Below are 21,919 nucleotides of genomic sequence, written 5' to 3'. Positions count from 1 at the left end.
CACATTGAAGTCAGTATATCCCCGAAGGCCTGAATGTACTTTCGCCTGTATTCAATATAGAAATGTTCATACAAGTTTGAGATGCATGTATCACTACAGGTTATGTTATGTTTGTGTTTAGGCCTACAAGTTAAATCTTTCAACAATCTTTTTTTTTACCTGTCTTCCATTTTGTATTAATCTTAAATTGGGAATGTAAGTATGATGTTTGTATGGGATTGATAAGCCTCTGCATGAAGTTTTCTGCCAAGCTTCTGTCAAATTGACTAGAGTTTATGTCAACTATCTTTGTCCTGCTGTGAAAACTTTCTGTTTTGAAGCAGAGAATGCCTCCTCAACATAAATAAAATTCTGGCGAATACCATAGATTCTAAGACCTTAACAGTACAGTATGCTTTTAAGCTCCTGGAATTGTTAGATCTCTCATAATGTCATCACAGATTACTACCATATCCTACAAAATCAACAGACATAGTAATTTTAGCTGAACTTGGTATTTAGATCCTTTTTTACTTATCATTGGAGGCTTGAGCCTTGAGGCGCTGTGCCATCAGGTTAGTAAGCCTATTCATTAGAAATATCACGACTGTCTGCAAGCTTGAAATTAATAGATCACAACTATTCTTGGGGTGGCAAATCATGGTTTTCGATAAAACAACGAATTTACAAGTGTTTAAGCAAAGAATATGAGATGCCAGCTGTTATGTTTATGTCAAATATCAAAATCAAATGTTTCAGACATCTTACATCCTGGATTTCAAAGTGTATGAAAGACTAGTTGAACATAATGAAAGTTTTCCAGTCTATATTTTCTGCTGGTATGGTAAAAGCGAGTTTTTATTTTAGATGGTAGTGCATACCGGCCCATACTGGGCACTGCCTCTTGGGCAAAGTCGAACGCTCATTGACCTGAAGTAATTCGATATTTGGTAGCCGATAAATTTAATATTTTATGTTGTAAGATATGTATTATTTTTTTGTCCAGTGGCTGGACCTTGACTACGAGTAGGCCCATAGATGGCACTAGTGCCGAGAAGCGTGGACCACTTAGTTCGTCAGAGACTACCCAGAGTGCACCACGGGTGGGGAATCCACATTACACTCGTGATGAATCATGATGAAAGATTGTTGGGAACCGAAGTATTCGGAAAAAAAAAAATCTGTGTTGCATTGGCCACGAACTTAGCCCAACACAAGTTATACATTCAGAGTGGAGTTGGTTTTGAACCCGGGCCCCCTGGCTTATAAGCCCAGTGCTCTCAGAGTCACTGTAGAAGTTTCGTTCTCATTCGTATTCTCCCAGCTCCTGTAATTTAAATTTCCTGCAGATTACGTAGATAAGTAGACTTGATACATTTCATTAATAATTGTTTACTTTAATGGCTCCATATTTGGCACAAAGGCCTGTCAGTGGTAGCGTCTGACATATTGCACTGTATTTTACCCACTTCTGGTGCGTAAATATTGCGAGTTAAATTAGGGATCCCTCACACTTTCAGTTTCTGAAGGGCTATGTTATTTCTCGGAAGAATGAACACTTCAAACTATTAAGAAGATGCCATTCCAAAGAACTTCAGACAAGTAAGGTCTTTGTAAAATGTTTTCAACAACAGAATTGTCTTTACGGTATTTACTAGAAGCTTGTTTTCCTCTTTGGACCACAAACTGTTCATGTGAGAGAAGAAAATCTCTCAAAGGGATCATTTGAGCCAGGTAGGCTCAAGCAGAAGGGTAATAACTAGGGCTACGATTTTGATGACTTATAAATCATGAAAAAATGTTCTGAAAACAATGCATTTATGACCTAAAAATCTTTCAAAAATGCCCTTAAAAATGCCCTAAAATTGATCTTACATAATTGGCTTAGTAGGAAAAGAGGTTTTGTACTACTTAATATTTAGACTAGTAATTAAATTAAATTTTACATAATTTTTTCTAAGTAGTACACTTTAATTAATTATTTTATCTGATGTAGTTTCCATGTATAATCATTCACTTCTGCGTCAGTATGTGGACGTGAGGTCAGCAGTCGGCTGGTCGGTCTTGGCCCTTCATGGGCTGTAGCGCCATGGATTTACTTTACTTTTAGTTTCCGTGTGTCTACCACAAGGCCTCTCTTATCCGGAATTAACAGGATAGAGGAGTGTATATTGAAGGGGTGGTTGGACTGATCCATTACGTGGGGTGTACTATGTTAAAATGGCAATATTTGTGTAGAAAAACGATTAAAATATTATACAAAATAATGAGTATTAATGGACAAAATATGTAAAGAAAATATCAAAGGAAATATTATTTTACATTAATAATGGGGGATTTATGGCCAAAATTAAAGGAAAATGCCAAAAAAAAAAAAGACCGAATAAAACAAAAGATGCTCTAATGAGTTGAAACAGACAAAAAATGCAAAAAAATGCCGTAACAAATATGTCTTAAAACACTCAGTTTATCACATAACATATAAATACTAAAGCAGCTATGTTTCTGGCTTACTAGAAAAAAGATGCAATTTCATCAAAATCCTAGCCCTAGTAATAACACTTGAATATCTTTATTGTAAGTCAAGATTATCTTATTTAAGTGGGCAAAAATTTGCTGCGATCTTGCTGCAACACTTTTAGATGCACTGTTCTTTATTAATGAAAAACTTACTGTAGAATTTCCTGAACGTTCAAATCACCAAGGGATTTAAGAGAGTTCCAGTTCATTTTCTGAACCAATCCATTGGTGGAACTGTCCTGGGTGAAATGGGACGTCTGGGATCCCTAGTTAAATATTAGGTTTGTGAGAGGATAACTAGGTGACATGAGGCTGAGGAATATGACAGGGTTAGAGTGGGTTAGATGAGGTGATGAGTAAATTGGTGCCTCTAAAGTAAACAAGTACCAATATTTCAATGATAACCTGGTAATATTGTATTTTATGTTTTAATTTTGTTATATTCCTATGTTTATTTGATTCATTGCTATTGTAACAGCATAGTAAAAGAGCTAGGCCTATATCCTAAACAAAATGTTTGTATATATGTACGTATTTTTTTACGTTGTAGAGTTATTTTTTTTCTCTAGGCTGTTATCTATTTTATGTATATGTCAAATAGTCTGTTCTGATAGGTGCAGCAGCCACTCTTCCCTTATATAATCGAGGAATAGATTGTACTGTGGAGTTTTGTAATTATGACTCTTAAATGCAGAAGATAAACTTGCGAATTTTAAATGAGGCAGTAGAGCAAGTGGACAGCTTCAAATACATGGGGTGTACTGTAAGCAGTAACATGAGCTGCTGCCAGGAAGTCAAAAGGAGGATAGGAATGGCCAAGGAAGCTTTTAATAGAAAAAAGGAGCATCTTCTGCGGACCTCTGGAAAAATAACTAAGGAAAAGACTAGTGAAGTGCTTTGTATGGAGTGTGGCATTCTATGGGGCAGAAACATGGACATCACGACGAAGTGAAGAGAAGCGACTAGAAGCATTTGAAATGTGAATATGGGGACGAATGGAACATGTGAAGTGGACAGACAGAATAAGAAATGAAGCTGTGTTGATAAGAGTGGGTGAAGAAAGAATAATGCTGAAACTGATCAGGAAGAGGAAAAGGAATTGTGTGGGTCACTGGCTGAGAAGAAATTGACTAATGAGGGATACACTGGAAGTACTGGTGAACGGGAGAAGAGTTCGGGCAGAAGAAGATATCAGATGATAGACGATATTAAGATATATGGATCATATGAGGAGACAAAGAGGAAAGCAGAAAATAGAAAAGACTGGAGAATGCTGGGTTTGCAGTGAAAGACTTGCCCTTGGACAGAATACTATGAATGAATTAATTAACCTCTTTACCAACTTTTTTTTTTCAAGATTGGGGTTCTTTGGCCCATTGTGTCATTGAGAACTGTGAACCAATGCTAGATATCACTAATAGTGGATTCCTTGATTGTCCATTGTCTTTTGCTTGCCTAGAATCTAATCCTTTTCCACTCAATATGTACCTAGTCAGAAATGCTGCCACTTGCTCCAAATTTGAGGACCAATTTATTTATTGCAAGCAAAGGTAGAAATCACGTGTTCACATATTTTTTTGTTACAGTAAATTAAATGAAAAGAAAAGCTACTTGAATGGTATCCTTTCTTCTTTATTTAAAATACGAAATAAAAATACAAACATAAATCTTGTATCATTTATAAATCATTATTAAAACTGGTGATTGATTGTGTATTGCTGTTTTGCAGATTACAAATACAATAATGGCGGCATTTTCTCTCCTGGTTGGTCATTTCTCAATCAGAAGAAAGATGTATCAGATTTTGAATGGGCCATTTGGTCGCCCTTCCTCTGCACTGCTGCTCCCTGGGTGTGCGTTCATCTTCTGGTGGCCGAGGTTGTGCGGTATGCTTGCAAGGAGGTATATGTGCTGCTCTGCGAATGATACAATTCAGTATGTTGCCGATACTGTATAAACTGACATAATCTGATTAATTAATTTTTTGAAAATGTGTAAGTTCAATGCATGTGAAATGTATGATAGGTTTTAATGGCGAAATATGTGTAATATATTATTGTAGTCCACCGCTATGGGGTAGTGGTTAGCACGTCTGACTGTGAAATGAGCAGGCCGGATTCAAATCCTGGTTGGGTTTTTTTCCGGGGTTTTCCCTCAACCAATTGAAGCAATTGGGTAACTTTCGGCGTTGGACCTGGGACTCATTTCGCCAGCATTAATTCACATCATCATCATCATCATCATCCATGCAATAGCCCAGGTTAAGTACACGGTGCGACATGCTGTACTTGTACAAGAGCGCAGCTGTTCGACATTCACAGAATAGGAGTGGTAGGCACAATAAGCCTCTGGCGCGATGCAGGCCTTTGGGTCCTCCTCTGTACAAGAAAAAAAGAACATTATTGTCAAACCAGGAAAGAATAACTTACATGTATTGTTGTAATTTAAATTTCTATCAGTTGCACCCTTAAACATATCAGGTCCTCCATGTTGAAAGATTATTAAATAATTCCTCCGTGTAAAATTTAAGTGCACATAAGTAAAACCTTTAAAAATGTTTAATTGAATATCTCAGAATGCTAGTACAAGTTTTTAAATGTAATCCTGGAAAGAGGAGGAAGAACAGAAAATTCAGACCAATTCAGGAAGTTGCATTTGTTTCCAAAACACATATACAAAGCAGACATTATCTCCATATCATTCAAACCATTTAAACACAAACTTTTAAATTTCGCTCTTTGTTGCAGTCTTCCTTTTGTAGTTCAGTCTCATATGGTGGCTCCAGCACTGCGGAAGCAACCCAACCAGCTATGCTAAAAGCCAGGTTATGAACCGACTAAACAGGAAGTAGTAGCGTGGGCGAGAGGAAAGTGCGGGTTAGAGGGGTAGCCTGTGCAGCGATGACACGTTGAGTGTGGGGGGTGGAGGGGAGAAGGAGAACGGAGCTTTTCATTGGACCTCACGTGAAAATGTCGTCTGTTAACGAAAATCTGGCAATGGAATCACTGAGACAGTGCAGCCAAACTTCCCAGTTCATTTGCAATACCACGTGGATTACGAGTCACATTTTGTACCAGCGTCACTAGCTGGTGCTTTCTTAAAACAGTAATTTTAATTACTAATATTATTGATAGTGTTATCGATAACTATATACAGTAGTACTTGAAATAGAGTACTGAATTCTCCCGAATGTTACGATACAAAAAGGAAGCGGATTTTTAAGTCTTGAGAGACAGAAATGATTTTTTTTTATAAATTCGTATATTAGCTTGTTGATATATATGAGAATTAATAATAATAATAATAATAATAATTGAATATACATGACTCAGTCAGTATAAATATAAAATTAAAATCATATCCATTTAAATTATTATCGATGTACAAAAATAGCCAAATAGTTAATTCGATTTATAACGACGACTGAAAATAAAATAAAAATTACCATAATTATGTTGATATAAATTAGATAATACTATATTATTATCGTTATTATTATTATTATTATTATTATTATTATTATTATTATTATTATTATTATTATTATTATTATTATTTGAATCGAATCGTTGTCCGTTCGTTTAACTGAAATGTTTGAATTCGTTATATAATTCTTTATTAAATTAATACATAGGTTGGATAAAAAGTAATGGCAACACTGCTGTCACGTGACGATGGTGCGTTCGAGAGTTGCCAGCTAGATGAGTTAGTGTAGCCACCAGCGACAGTACTCTGTCAATCTACTGCAGTGTGTAAAATGTTCACTTTCATAGGGATAGTGCGAGCGCCCTAAGACCATCCTTACAAAACTAGAGCAACGTTCCTGGATCAAAATTGAAGTGGCACGAGGTCGTAGTGCACAAGAATGTTTTCAGGGACTGCGTGAAGCATGTGACGTTGCAGCGTTGCCATATCGCACAGTTGCACGATGGGTTAAAGCGTTCCGGGAAGGCCTTGTTGCACCGGTACCAAAGGGAAGGTGACGACTTTCTTGGACGAATCATCGCTATGGACGAAACCTGGACTCGCTCGTATGAACCAAACTTGAAATGCCAGTCAAATGAATGGAAGCATCCCGGTTCTCCTCATCCGAAGAAAGTGCGCCCTACACAAAGTGCTGTGAAGGAGATGTTCATTGTGGCGTATGACATTGATGGTGTAATACTGCACCACGCTGTACCTCCAAGGCAGACGGAAAACTCGGACTACTGGAACATCCGCCATACTCACCCGATATGATCCATGCGATTACGATCTTTTCACCAAAGTGAAAGAACCACTGCGAGGGACCCGGTACAATACCAGAGATGAACTTATCCATGCTTTAGGGCAGTCAATACGGAACATCAACAAAGATGGATGCGCTGATGGTGTACAACGCCTTCCAAACATTTGGCAAAAGGTAATAAATAAGGGGGCCGACTATATAGAAGGTACGTAAATGTTGTACCCCTGTGAATAAAGCCATGTCAGAAATATCGAACTGTTGCCATTACTTTTTATCCAACCCTAGTAATTGAAAACACAGCTACAACAGTTATTTTAAACATATCAGTGACAAACACTGAACACGCTTTGAAACTCGCGCCACTATGTGGCAATAGAGCTCAGAAAGAGAGCAACAGAACGTTGCTTCCGGTTTAGTCGGTTCATAACCTGGCTTTTAGTGTAGCACCATTTCATTCATCAGTCACATTTTCCACTGCCATACTGAGTATAAATTTATAACTTTTGTAATTTTATAACTATTATATTGTAGAAGTAGTTTTAATGAACACCTCAATAGAATAATTAGAATAATGACTAAAAAAGCTTGCACCTTTTACAATAATGTCGTTGTGAACACAGATTACCTCCAGGTTTATATTAGGAAACTGAAGTACTCTGTAACACCTAAGTATTAATACTTCAGACCATTGTTCAACGATTGTAAAAAAATAACATTTTAAGAGCATTCCCTGCAGTGAGTTCTCAGTCATTCATTGGTGTTTGTAGTTTAAATAAGAGCTCACTAATAAAATTAATAATGCTTATTACCTTGTTTGATTGCAGCTGCTGCCCATATGGTACCTGACAGTTTCGATGCTGTACTTGCTTCAACACGTTGGCTTGTTAGCAACGGTGTCGCTGGCAGCCGAACCTTGCCTGATGTACTTGCTGTTGCAACTGCGCAGTCGAGCTGTGGTATACATCGCAGGACTGTTCCTTCTCGTCCTGCACAATATGGACTTCAGAATGGTGATCTATTGTCCAGACCACATCACTAGGCCCAGTTCATGCTCCATCATAGTCTCTGACATTATTATGATACAGTGGGTTTACCATGATTATCATTCAGTTCAGTTCAGAAGTAACAGGTTTTCAGGTGTTATAAAGTTCTTAATACAGTAAAATTTGTTATAATGAATGCCAGAATAACGAATTTTTCAGTTTTGCGAATTTTTGTATTTGTGCCTTTTCCCTATACTTTTAATGTAAGAAGATTGCCTTTATAACGAATGCAGGTATAATAGTACATTATGCAACGAGCCTATAATGATAGTAATTAAGACGCGAGTATGTTTGTTTATAAAACGAGCACAAGCGAGTTTCATAATTTTCATACTAGCGTCTTAATTACCATTATAGGCAAGTTTCATACGACTTTTTATGCTCGACCATATTTCTAACTTGAAATTATTCAGAAGTATTCATTTTATTCGTATCTGACTGAAGATCGGAAGTGACCTTGTGCATGGCTCGTAAATTGTGAGATGTGCGCAGATGCGAAAGTATTGATTTTTTCCGAGGAACAATAATGTCATTGACCTTGATGTAATCTAGAGAATAAAAAGGTAAAAGGTAAAGGTATCCCCGTAACATGCCATGAAGGCACCTGGGGGGGCATGGAGGTAGAGCCCCATGCTTTCCATGACCTCGGCATTAGAATGAGGTGGTGTGGTCGGCACCACGCTCTGACCGCCTTTTACCTCCGGGAAAGACCCAGTACTCAATTTTATAGAAGGCTGAGTGAACCTTGGGGCGTTCTGAAAGTTTGGCAACGAGAAAAATCCTGTTACCACCTGGGATCGAACCCCGGACCTTCCAGTCTGTAGCCAGCTGCTCTACCAACTGAGCTACCCGGCCGCCAATCTAGAGAATAACATGAACTAATTTTGATATAACCTGGAAATTGATTTAGAATTGAAAAACGGGATGACAAATTGAATTTATTTGAATATTATTTACAATTAACGCTAATTACAGTAGCGTGCAAATTAATCCGAACAACGTAATTACTTATGCAAAAACACTCAAATGGGATAAGAAAAGGATCTAAGACATACCTCAGTAATCTATGTGGCCTCCCTTGTTCCTAATAACAGCTCTGAGACGATTTGGCATGGATTCCACTAATTTCCCACAAATATTCTTCATTTCTTCATCGCGAAACCATACACCAATGAGGGCAGAAATCATCTTCTCCTTTGTAGAACAATCCATTTTTTGCATTCTTCTTTTGCAAATTGACCACAAGTTCTCAATGGGGTTGATGTCGGGTGAGTTGCCTGGCCAGGGGAGTACCTGAATATTCTTCTTGTTGAAGAATTGTATAGTTTTTCGAGACGTATGGCATGGTGCCAGGTCTTGTTGGAACACACCTCTGCCATCCGGAAATTATTTTTGCAGCTGGGGTACGATTCTGGTTTCCAATAAGTGAATATATTTGTCAGAATTCATCATTCCCTTGATAGGTATTAATGCTCCAGACCCTTCATGTGTAAAACAACCCCAAAACATTACTTTAGGGGGGTAGTTGGGTGCTTGTTGGAGATGAGCTGCTGTTACTTTTTCTGATCCTTTCCGTACGTAAGAAACACGGTGGCCGTGGACCTCAAAATGAGACTCATCGGAAAAAAGTACATTCTTCCAGTCATTCACTGTCCAGTGTTGATGTAATTTTGCCCACATTAAGCGTTTTTTGCACATAACAGGGGTTAGCAGTTGCTTCTTAATAGGCTTACGAGCCCTTCGTCCAGCTTCCAAAAGCCTACGCCGCACTGTTGTGACGTGAATATTCGCCCCAGTGGTAGCCATTAACTCGCGGGTTAAGTCGACAGCAGTTAGTCTAGGATTTAATTTACTTTTCCTGACAATTAAACGATCATCTGCAGGTGAAGTCTTCCTTTTCCGGCCACAGTTTCCTTTTTTCTGGGGTGTGATGGATCCAGTCTCCCTGTATCGTTTTATGATCGAATTAACAGTAGCCAAACCGATGTGACATTCTGCAGCAATTTGCCTCTGTGTCATAGAAGAATGCTCTGCTAATGTTATAATTTTAGACCGTTTTCGTGGAGTTGTATCCATTTGTGAAGACGACAGAACGTACACAGGATTGCAGTATTAAGTCTTCAACACAACTGAAATGCTTATAAGTACAAAACGACAGGCAAAATGTCACATATTATAAAAAAAATAATAATGGCAGACCTTCAACAATGGAATTACACGTACTACAGATGTCAATTAAAGCTGTATGAGCAGCTGTGAGGCCAACAATGACAGAAAATGTAAAAATATGTCGTGTTCGGATTAATTTGCACGCTACTGTATTATAGTAACAGAACATAACCTTCTGTGACAGTATTGGATTTCCAGCCTACGTGACGTTTCCCTCGTTGTCTTTCGATTGCATATCCAAGAATAATCGAAAACCTGAACTTTAATGAATAGGTGTACTTTAATGACATGCATTAAAGGACTGCTACCAGGTGTATAATTACTACATTTCGGCATGGTCGAACATAAAGAATTTACCAGTTTAGTGAATGTAAAAATGATCCTGGTGAAACAATTGTAACGATTTTTGTGTAAGGCAGAATTGAATATCCTCTTGCTGAAATCCAATCAATTCATATGACTAACTTGTAGCTTTTCGCACTGAGTTGCCTTTGAACCCAACCCAACTCACTACCTACTGTGGGATATATAAGAACTACTGCCACATGAGTATCTTGGCCTTCGTCAGAGATATAGATTGGTATTGTTCCTTTCTTCCTTTTGGTCTGACTGAAGCTTGCTGCTGTGACTACGCACCATCTTATCCCACTACAGATCGTTTGTAATGCTAATAGTAAATGAAGGGCACAAGGGAAAAACAAACAATGTCACAATGCTTTAAGGGTGATGTCATTATCTAATTCACTGTATTACTACAAACTTTAGTGTTATTTTTACCAAAAGTGGTAAAGGAGAATGAAAACCACGGATACACTCATCATTTCCTTCATTTCAAGTAGGAACACCAATAAATTTTGCAGTAATATACTGAAATAGATCACTGTCTCACCTTTAATGGAAATGTGACATTGTTCGTTTTTCCTGTGTACCCTTCAATGTGTTTCTTTCGGAATTTTGTCGTATTTTGTGGATTTTATGTGTTAAATGTACATTGTTACTTCGTTAGTGCAGTCCATCTTACACAAGCCCCCAATCTCAGAAATGAACTCTTCACATAATGAGGTTAGCAGAGAGAGACTGAGTTAGTCTTGGTGATTATATCAGAAGATTTTAATAAACTGAGTTATTTGTAATGATATCAGAAGATTCATTCCAAGTGCATCCAGTCAACTTCACTCCCCCCTACACTTAACACAAACCAAATACAATAGAAGTAGGTCAGCAATCCCAGATGATAAGTGGCATAGAGGAAGCCAATTGGCTAATGTACTCCTCACCTAACCTAATTTAAATCTTTTGGAATATGATGTGTGTAATTGTTGGATTTGGCACTGGGTAGTCGTCATAGAATGTTTGTACTTCACATTGGTGTTGTTGCACCTTTATACATAATGTGATTTCACTAGGCCTCAATTTATTGTTGGGTGCCATTATTCTCGAACAGTGAGTACCACTGAAAGTGATTGAAAATAAACTGATGAAACTGATTAAGACTGGAGGGCTGTTAATAAACTCTCTGCATCAGTACTTAACAAAAAACGTGTGCACGGGATAGGGCTTGTGTTGGGAACTCCTATCTTACGGACTGGTAGTCATACATTTGTTTACTCTGCAGAACTGGTTGTCCTTATTCTACGACCAACACTACATGCTGACGATCTCGTCAGCTTGGATATACATGCGCAGTCAGAGCTTCTGTCTGGACAGACTGATGTCTAACAAAGTCAGCGTTAGTGTAGCGGAGTTGGTACTGCTGCTTGGTTACTGCTTCTACCTTCCCATGCTTTTCCTTGGACCACTAGTACTCTTTGAAGAGTTCGAGGCTGGGGTAAGTTTATTGAACATACTGGATGATAATGAAGACGAAGATAAAAATAATAATAATAATAATAATAATAATAATAATAATAATAATAATACGAGCAGTGACTCGGTGGTAACACACTAGATTCACATTCGGGAGGTCGTGGGTTCAAACTCCATGGCTGGCCAATCTAATTGAAGTTTTTATGGTTTCCCTCTCTCAACGCCAAATAGGAAATTTACATACCACGATTCATCATTGCCTCTATCATCCTGCCATATAATGTAACATATTATGACAATAGAAACAGAATTACAATAGTGCGCAGCCTACTGATATATCCAAAGATTCTATACACGCAATTATGATCTAGATGTTGAAGCATGTAAAGTTAATGTGTATTTATTTATTTATTTACACTGCAAGTGAGCAAACACCCCTGAGGCAGTGGTAACTTAATTACACAATAATTACAATTAATAATCTTAATATATAAAATTGAATGTGGGTATGTATGTATGTTCTCTATACAAATCTACACGCTTTAACCGATATGTGCCAAAGTTTGCACATTTAACCTTCATAACCAGGAGAAGAACATAGGCTACATTAAAATTGTGCAAATGGAAGTTAAATTAATTAAAATTGTAAAAAATAAAAATAAATAGATAAAATATTCATGCATAATATTAAAATGCAAAATCTTCTACAGTCAATTGTTTTTTATTATTGTCTGTTGTATTCAACATCGACTTTCACGAGGCCATGGAAATTTTAACACGAAATTAAGTTACATTGTAGTTACAGATCATGAAGGCTAAAACTAGATAATTCATGCAATAAGTATCTTTACGCAGTCTAGGACCGTATTACGAATTCCTCTATGCAGTTTTGTAGATAGTGAGCAAACTGTTTTATACAACTGAATTCTAGAATTCTTTGAAATTACAAGGATTGCTACCACATAATTTACTTAATATTGAATAACCAATAGTACTATTGCGAAATATTGACCCACCAAAATTATTCACGAATAAGAATTGGTGTGAAAAACTCGTACGAAACGTAATAGAATTAGCAATATTAACTGCAAAAATAAAAGGAGATGTTTTTATTCCACGTATTGCTAGGATACTCATTCAATTTTAAGCAACTGCAATTTCAATGCCACTAGCATTTGTAATGGCCATATTAAAATGAAGCTCGAGGACAGTCGCTCAAAGTTGCAGACATTAACTTAAAAACTGCTGTTTTTCACATCCTCAACTATATTTTATACAAAGAAGTGAAAAAAAAAAAAAATATTTTACACATATCAATAAGCAATTCAATGATACTTTTGTCATGTTGCTAATGTAGTATGTGAATGTACACAAGCCCACTGAAAATAACATTGTATTAATTCTCAAAATATTGTTGTTCACGTCCGAAAATGTGTTGCTGCGAAATTATATCTGTATAATCACGTTGCAAATTTAGTACGTTAAGCATTGTGGAAATAAAAATCTCTTAATTTCTAAAATACCAGTAGGCCTAAATGTTTCTCAGAATATTAGTCTTTATGTTAAAAAATGACTTATTGCGAGTTTATATTGTATCTGTATTCTGTGTATAAAATTAGAATTAATACAAATGTTCTGAATTTATGAAATATAGTTTCAAGTTATATTAAAAAAACTGGGTATGATATAAGTGTATGCACAGCGGTCAAGAGGTAAAAAAAAAAATCTTCCAATATAAATTAAATAATATATGTATATATTGATTCGATGCTGAATCTGATCAGAAAGAGGAGAAGGAATTATATTTTCGTTGGGTTTTACTTTGTTTATAGTTTGATTTTTCTATTACTTTATTTGTATTTCTGGCGGTGTGGAAGAGAAGGCCTAATGGCCTTAACTACACCAAAATAAATAAATAAAAACAAACAAATAAATAAATAAAAACAAATAAGTAAATAAACTTAAAACAACAGTTTAACGTCAGGAACATGATATGTTTTCTTTTCGGTGGCTGATTTACAACTGTTTTAAATTGAGTTAACCCTGGCAGGCATTTGCCTAAGGAGTTCATTAATTCATGTAAGTGATGTTAAGTAAAGAATCATCTTTATGGGCGAGGAAAGCTTAGTAAAGACAATTCGTTTTGGTTGTGTATAGTTAGGTTTCCGAGATTTCCGAAAATTTAATAACCAGTTTAATTAAAAATAGAAGCAGAAAGGAAAACCCAGGCAACGCCGGGTGCTTTCAGCTAGTAATAGCTAAAATAACACAGCAGTGTTAGTCACTTGTTTTACCGACTTGGCATGAATGAAACCAACAAGTAAGCCGAGGAGTGATTTTTTAAAGTGAGCCAGGAAAGATAAGATGACACATTGAGATAAATATGATGATTTAATATGGAACTGGTAGTTGAACAGTAATACAGTCTGCCTGTGAGGGAGGTTATGTTACCATGCTTGAAATATTGTGTTTTATTTAATCCAGATTCTGAAGCCATATGCTCCTTGGACTGTGCAGCGCATGAAGATTTTTATATTGAACATCCTTCGATACTTGTGGTGGATGTGCTTCCTGGAACTGTTCCTGCATTTCATTTATGTTGGTGCCCTGCAGATGGACCTGAAGGTGTGTACAGAAATTACATTTCAAAAGCAATTTTTTTCACTTTTTTTTATATTTCATTTGAAGATAAAATGAGGTTTAAACACTCTGCTGTAAGACTGACGGCTAGAGTTTTATGCAGATAATATAGAGGCATGAATATCTTCATTTGTTCTGATGGCCAGGCTGCTCTGGGCTCATTGAGTCTGCATGAAGTAAAAATCAGGTCAAAGAATGTAGAATTATCCCGGCAACCATTTTCAGAACTAATAAAGTACAGTACAGCCAATACTACTATCAGGCTGGAACCTTGTTTCGGATTTCCGAAGTATATAATCAAACAGGCTGTAAAGGAAACTTGAAGAAGTGTTTGCTGTAAGCATGGAGATCTACAGACACTCCAAAACTCATCTCTGAGAACAGAATTGTGGGTTGGGCATGCCGGCAGTCTGTTATTTCTCCTGGACCGTGGCTCTCAAACTTTTTTGATCGCAGATCCCTTTCAACTCGAAAAAAAAATTCACTGATCCTCAAATGAAATTAATTTATCGTTAGATTAATATAGATATAATTTAAAAATGCCTCCGTATGTGTACATATTTAACATCGACAATACGTCTACAACTACATTAGTTACCATGCGTAGCTATGAGTTCATAAACATGCAGTAGTATAGGGACACCCTGAACTAGCACCAACAGATAGCGCACATGTACTATGAGGGATGCGCTTTGCGTGTGCATTTGTTTTTCGGTATATAAACATTGAGGATATACGTAGTGTATTAGTATATTAAATACTCTTAAAAATAACTAAAAATGGCAAATTTTTGTTATGTTCCTACATGTAAAAACCAGGGAAAGGTTTTTGTCTTCAATCAGGTCCCGAAATATATTGAATATATGCTTTAAACCTTAAAAAATATAAGTAATTAAATTGCGCCTCGAAAGTGCTAGCTATTAAATAAAAGTAACTACTTCAAGTAAGGAATTGTTGACTATAGTTTCATTTTGGAAGAGGAAAAAGAAAAATTAATAAAAACATATGCAACCTCGACAGCGAGCTATGTTAGCTTAGATTATATGCAGTAGTTGTAGGAGTCTCCGAAGTTTACGCCTGCAGTAAACTCTCGATAAACTGGGATGTTTATTATCCAGGACGATCCGTAGTGAAATCCATTTCGTGAATAATGTTTTTAACGTACTGTACCCTAATTATTAAAGCCATGTTTTAAGTTTAAATTGTCAAAATCATCCAACACAGTATTCAAAACTGCATGTCCTTAACCTACAAAACACACTACTAATCGTGATACTACTGCGATCATATATCATCCTATTAAAAATTGCATTTGATCTTTCTGCAACTACAGTAAAAATACAAGGAATCAATCTCGATAGTCCCTTCCCTATAAAAAAAAACACATTGGTGGCTCCATATCCTGTTTTTAGCGTACGGTTCTTATATACTAATTACTAAAGAGGGAATAACACTGTCGACATAGTTCCTGTTTTTTTATTCGTGCATATTGTTCTCAAAGTTCTCGTTTAGGTTCATGAACATTCAATTCACTCGTATCTATATTCTGCGTACTGCAGATTTCCCCATCCATCTCGGGGAATCGCTCAATATTATACAGGTTTACGTTATTATTTATTGTAAATTAAATTAAATTATGAGGTAAGAAAATATTGAATTATGTTAAATTATACGAGGTTATACAAAATAACTGTAAATATAATTTTGACACGCACAGAAAACCAACAAGTGGGAAAACGTAATCAACTGTAGCATATGACAAAACATAGCCCTACAACATGTTGCGCCGCATGGAACGCTCCTGCCATCTGACAGTAAAACTTCGCATAAGATATCCCTATTATAAACTATTTTTTTCAGTAATTACATGCATCATTATAATAAAATACCTTGAAATTGCTAATGTGAAGAATAGTGTTTTTCCTCGCCTCACAATTTCTTTCAAGTTGGGGCAGATAGAAGGAAGTGCTGTGCCCGAGTTGGTGAACACCACTCCTGCCGCGTTGATTGACATGTTTAGTGTATTATGTGGCCGTTATGTAGTAAGTCATTCCTCTAAGTTTACTGCGTGTACCCTCTGTGCCCTTCGACAGGAATGTAATAGGTTATCATCTTATCATCTTCAGTCAGACATGCAAAGAATTTATCTTGCATAAAATAGGAATTTACACGAATCCTAATTGTCCTCTATGCCACAAAGAAGAAGAAATGACTGCAGATCATCTACAAACCTGTGAAGTTCTAGCTGTTGGATCCACCACAGAGAAATATTGGAGAGCAAGAGCGCTAATGGCTTCGTTGCCAAAGCCCAGCATTGGATAACAACATCTTGGAGAATAAAAAAAATACAAAATTACTTCAGGCTTCAAGATCATCTGTTAAATAAGAGTGATTTCAGCTGTGCTTCATGTTTTCCTTGGTATGAATGGTTTTATTGTAACTATATGTGTAAGCCTGTAAATGTATGTTATAATGCTAAATGTCTGAAATAGAGTTAACAATGGTAAATCCCTTGAAAGTTCGCATACATCTTCCTTTTTTTTCCTAAAACACATCTTGGAAATAATACAGATGTTTTGTTGTGTATTCCAGCATGTTAGAATCCTTGGAGTGTGGGCGCACTATGGGATGGGCTTCAGCATGGGCATCATGTTTCAACTGAAGTATGTCGTCACTTACGGGCTGAGCTGCACTGTCGCTCGAGCGGAACAGATCAAGGCCCCCGCCCACCCCAAGTGCATCAGCCGCATCCACCTCTACTCCGACATGTGGAGACACTTCGACCAGGGACTTTACTTCTTCCTGCGCAAGTATGTTGCTCTCACATCATCTGTTAATTTAAGCTGTGTAAAGGATGTCGCCAGATTTGCTTATACCTGTACAATCCTTTTTTCTTGAATCTCTAGGAAATTATTTCCCTTCCCCTCCCTTACACTTAGTATGAACAAGGAAGAACTGAGAATAGATTTCAAAAAGGCATGTGACTCGATTAAGACAGAAGTTTTATATAATATTGTAATTGAATTTGTTATTGCCAAGAAACTAGTTCAATTAATTAAAATGTGTTTCAGTGAAATGTACAGCAGAGTCTGTATAAGTCAGTTTCTGTCGGATGCTTTTCCAATTCACTGCTGGCTAAAGCAAGCAGATGCAATATCATCTTTACTTACTTACTTACTGGCTTTTAAGGAACCCGGAGGTTCATTGCCGCCCTCACATAAGCCCGCCATTGGTCCCTACCCTGAGCAAGATTAATCCATTCTCTATCATATCCCACCTCCCTCAAATCCATTTTAATATTATCTTCCCATCTACGTCTCGGCCTCCCCAAAGGTCTTTTTCTCTCCGGCCTCCCAACTAACACTCTATATGCATTTCTGGATTCGCCCATACGTGCTACATGCCCTGCCCATCTCAAACGTCTGGATTTAATGTTCCTAATTATGTCAGGTGAAGAATACAATGCGTGCAGTTCTGTGTTGTGTAACTTTCTCCATTCTCCTGTAACTTCATCCCTCTTAGCACCAAATATTTTCCTAAGCACCTTATTCTCAAACACCCTTAACCTCTGTTCCTCTCTCAAAGTAAGAGTCCAAGTTTCACAACCATAAAGAACAACCGGTAATATAACTGTTTTATAAATCATAACTTTCAGCTTTTTTGAAAGCAAACTAGATGACAAAGCTTCTCAACCGAATGATAACAGGCATTTTCCATATTTATTTTGATTTAACTTCCTCCCGAGTGTCATTTATATTTGTTACTGTTGCTCCAAGATATTTGAATTTTTCCACCTCTTCGAAGGATAAATTTCCAATTAATGAACCTCCGAATTCTCTAAAAGCCATAAGTAAGTAAGAGCTGAGAATAGAAATTAAAATACTGCACCCTTAGGTAATTTTACTGCTGGTATGTCGATATCTTGTGGAGAAATCAATGAAACTTTCAGAACAGGTTCGGAATTTTTGCCAAAACGAGTTGCGTATTTGCATATCTATTGAAATATATTGCTTAGAAGCAATATTTTCCTTAAAGCAGGATTCCTTAAAAGCGGAAATCAAATATTGTTTTGAAAACCTGCCTTAACCTTTAAGAGCTGAGCTACCATTATAGTGGTGTAGCTAGTATTATGGTCATGATGTGATATATTATAAATTGTATGTTATATATAAAATACGTTGATATTCTGTAATTTTATATAACATTAAGGACATTGCGCTTGATTAAAATAATAATAAAAAAAATTGTAATGTTTTTTTTTTTCTTAAAGAAGGAGCTAAATCATTTCAACTGCAGAGAACTGAAACCCGTCAGCTTCCATGCATACCATTACACTGATTGCTTTGCATGGGCCCTCCCCATCCTTTACCACAGGCTGAGTTGACTGCAGTGGCCGGGATGCGAACCTGCGATCTTAGGCACAGTATGATGGCCGGACATATCTTGTGCGCCTTAAACCCCTCGGCTAACGAACCCAACACGAATTTACTTGATTATGCAGGTATACGAACTCCTGCCTCTTGCTTACGAGTTGGAAATTTGCGTCCAATAGTGGTATAAGTCTTCTGGCTTCTAAAGGTTAAAATCGGAAATGTTAAAACTAGGTTTTATTGTAATTTATTGTGTAATAATTGTTTTATTGTTGTTATTATTATTATTATTATTATTATTATTATTATTATTAATATTATTATTATTATTATTATTATCACTTTGGAAGGAAGCATCCATTATTCCAGTTTTCAAAAATGGTAATAAAAACAGTGTTACTAATTATAGACCCATTTCTATCCTAAACAATTTTTCTAAAATTTTTGAAAAAATTATCCACAAACACATTTCATTTTATGTTAAAAATAAGATCAATTCGGCCCAACATGGATTTACAAGAGGGAAATCTACTACTACTAATTTAGTTTCCTATCTTAATCTCATAATGCGTATAGTTGAAAATCAAGGTCAAATTGACTCAATTTATTTTGATTTTAGCAAAGCATTTGATGTTGTTCCTCACAAAATTTTATTAAATAAATTAAGTAATTTTGGTCTCTCCACTAACTATGTTAATTGGTTTGAAAATTATTTAACAGATAGACAGTCTTGTGTTCGACTAGGTAATTCTCTCTCGGTTCCATTTAATAGTTTATGCGGTGTTCCTCAAGGGTCTACATTGGGACCTCTCTTATTTTTATTATTTATAAATGATATAAGTAAAAGAATAAGTTCTAGCTGCCCTTTGTTTGAGGATGATCTCAAAATCTTTCGCAAAATTAATAGTTTGGTTGATTGTCAAATTCTTCAAAATGACATTAATTCAATTTCACAATGGTCTGTTGAAAATGGAATGAAAATTAATCAATCCAAAACTTTTGTTATTTCCTTTTCACGGAAAACTATCTCCCTAAAATTTAACTATTCTCTCAGTAATGTCGTAATTACTAGGAAAGATTGTATTAGAGATCTTGGTGTCCTACTTGATTCAAAATTATATTTCCATGATCATGTGCAATATATTTATACCCATTCGTTAAGAATGCTTGGTCTAATTAGGTCTATAACTTATTCTTTTTCCACTCCTATGTGTTTATTAATTTTGTACTATACATTGGTTAGATCCAAGCTTGAATATGCATCTGTTGTATGGAACTCCATTACTTCCACTGACTCGGCTAAATTGGAGAATATCCAAAGAAAATTTATTTCCTTGTGTTCTTATAGATTTTTACCAAATTCCGATTATAACTATGAGATTAAATGCAATTATTTCAATTGCGGTAGTTTGTTCGCCAGACCTCAGGATCTTGATTATTTATTTTTTTGCAAAGTCATTAAGGGTGATATTGATTGTGAATCTTTCATAAGCAATATCAGTCTTCGTATTCCTGCTAATGGTTTAAGATTTCATAAATTGTTTTATAATAAGAGTCCTAAATCTCTCTCTCCGGTCTGCAGATGCATTAAATATGCTAATTTGCATGGATTCAACTTGGATCCATTTAATGTGTAGTATATCTTTGAGTTTTAACTCACTGATCTAATTTTAATAATCATTTGTCCATATATTTCTTGCATTTGGTCTATTGATTCATGTAGACCATTCCATTATTTCAATTCTCATTGTACTAATTTTATAATTATTATTTGATCAATGATTGATGTAGACCATTATATTGTTTGTATTTCATCTCATTGCCATTTTCTATCATTCATTCTCATCATCATTTGTTGTTATGTTCTGTTTTGTATCGTGCAAAAGTGTAATTGGCCTTGTGCTGTTGTTTTTGCACGTTAATATTCTAAATAAATAAATAAAATAAATAAAATTATTATTATTACTGTATTATCGCATGTTTGCGATAGTCCCCTGCAATTGGAAGGGATATTTTTAAATTGATGAAATTATAATGAGGACCCTTGTTTCTTTCTTTCACCATATTTATGATAGCACGAGATTTTTGTGAACATTTATACCGTACTTGTTTTCTGACTTTGAAAAGCAGTAGACTGAAAGCAGAGCTTTTGCTACAGTAGAGATTCTGTTGCTACATAGTGACTCAAGATTCTAAGTTTGTCACTATTTTTTCGGTATTTTGCCTTTGTGTCATTTGCCTAAGCATCAAACAAAGTGCCAAAGATGTTCTTTTTACTGCTGCAGCTGTTGCCTATGGCACCACATTATGATGCGTAATGAAACAATGGTGGAATGCCAGAAGGAGAAAGGGGAGTAGTCTGTGAAAACCTACCACCAAGCACCATCTTTGTCCATTGCAGATTCCACTTGTATCTGTCAGGATTTGAACTCATGTCACCAGTGTGGAAAGCTGACCACTAACCATGTGTTCTCTGTCATCAATATATTTAAAGTAAAATATTATGGACTTAAGGTTAGAGTATAATGTAACAATAATAGCAGTAAACTTTAACAAAACACGTGAACTATTGGTGGTCCGCAGAATTACATATGTGGTTTGGCAGTGTAAGTCTTGCTATTTTGCTGTACTGATGCCATCTCATATCTGCTTTTATGCTCGACCATGCCGAAATGTAGTAATTATACACCTGGTAGCAGTCCTTTAATGCATGTCATTAAAGTACACCTATTCATTAAAGTTCAGGTTTTCAATTATTCTCGGATATGCAATCGAAAGACGAGGGAAACGTCACGGAGGCTGGAAATCCAATACTGTCGAAGAAGGTTATGTTCTGTTACTACAGTAGAACCCCGATTATCCGTCACCCTATTAACCGATCGGCGGATTATCCGACTGTCTTTCTGTTGCTCTTTCTTTCTTTCTTTACTGCGAAAATAAACACGTAAGAAACTTAGTAGTATACCTTATATTATAATCCTATTTTTTCTAGAGTGTTTTATTAAAAGCCTTTACCTTTACATAGTACTACTGCAAGCAACAAGAATGTTACTTGAAGGTGTTTTTCCCAACTTGTAAAATAGTCACTACCTGCTTTCAAAGAAATAGTCCCAAGAACTTCCGCACAATATGAAGCAAATCTGTGCAGCATTCAGTCCTTGTTC

At 36.1% G+C, this 21,919-nt stretch overlaps 1 protein-coding gene across 4 annotated transcripts in view; it reads left to right on the top strand.

Annotated features, from left to right (window-relative positions):
* LOC138702638 (protein-cysteine N-palmitoyltransferase Rasp-like) overlaps positions 1-21,919 on the top strand; it is a 43,991-nt gene that overhangs the window by 1,151 nt on the left and 20,921 nt on the right. For 2 of the 4 annotated variants that reach the window (XM_069829964.1, XM_069829963.1), the window contains exons 2-6: positions 4,229-4,385; positions 7,552-7,737; positions 11,555-11,767; positions 14,230-14,370; positions 16,978-17,195. In XM_069829964.1, coding sequence (XP_069686065.1) covers positions 4,308-4,385; positions 7,552-7,737; positions 11,555-11,767; positions 14,230-14,370; positions 16,978-17,195 — 836 coding nt within the window. In that variant the 5' untranslated portion in view covers positions 4,229-4,307. Of the gene's footprint in view, positions 1-4,228; positions 4,402-7,551; positions 7,738-11,554; positions 11,768-14,229; positions 14,371-16,977; positions 17,196-21,919 lie in introns of all 4 variants that reach the window. The other 2 variants (XM_069829961.1, XM_069829962.1) reach the window with 1 other exon arrangement.

Source organism: Periplaneta americana, chromosome 7, assembly GCF_040183065.1.
Source record: "Periplaneta americana isolate PAMFEO1 chromosome 7, P.americana_PAMFEO1_priV1, whole genome shotgun sequence".
Lineage (NCBI taxonomy): Eukaryota > Metazoa > Arthropoda > Insecta > Blattodea > Blattidae > Periplaneta > Periplaneta americana.
The sequence above is the reverse complement of the archived record's forward strand: the minus strand, read 5'-3'. Positions and strand labels throughout refer to the sequence as shown.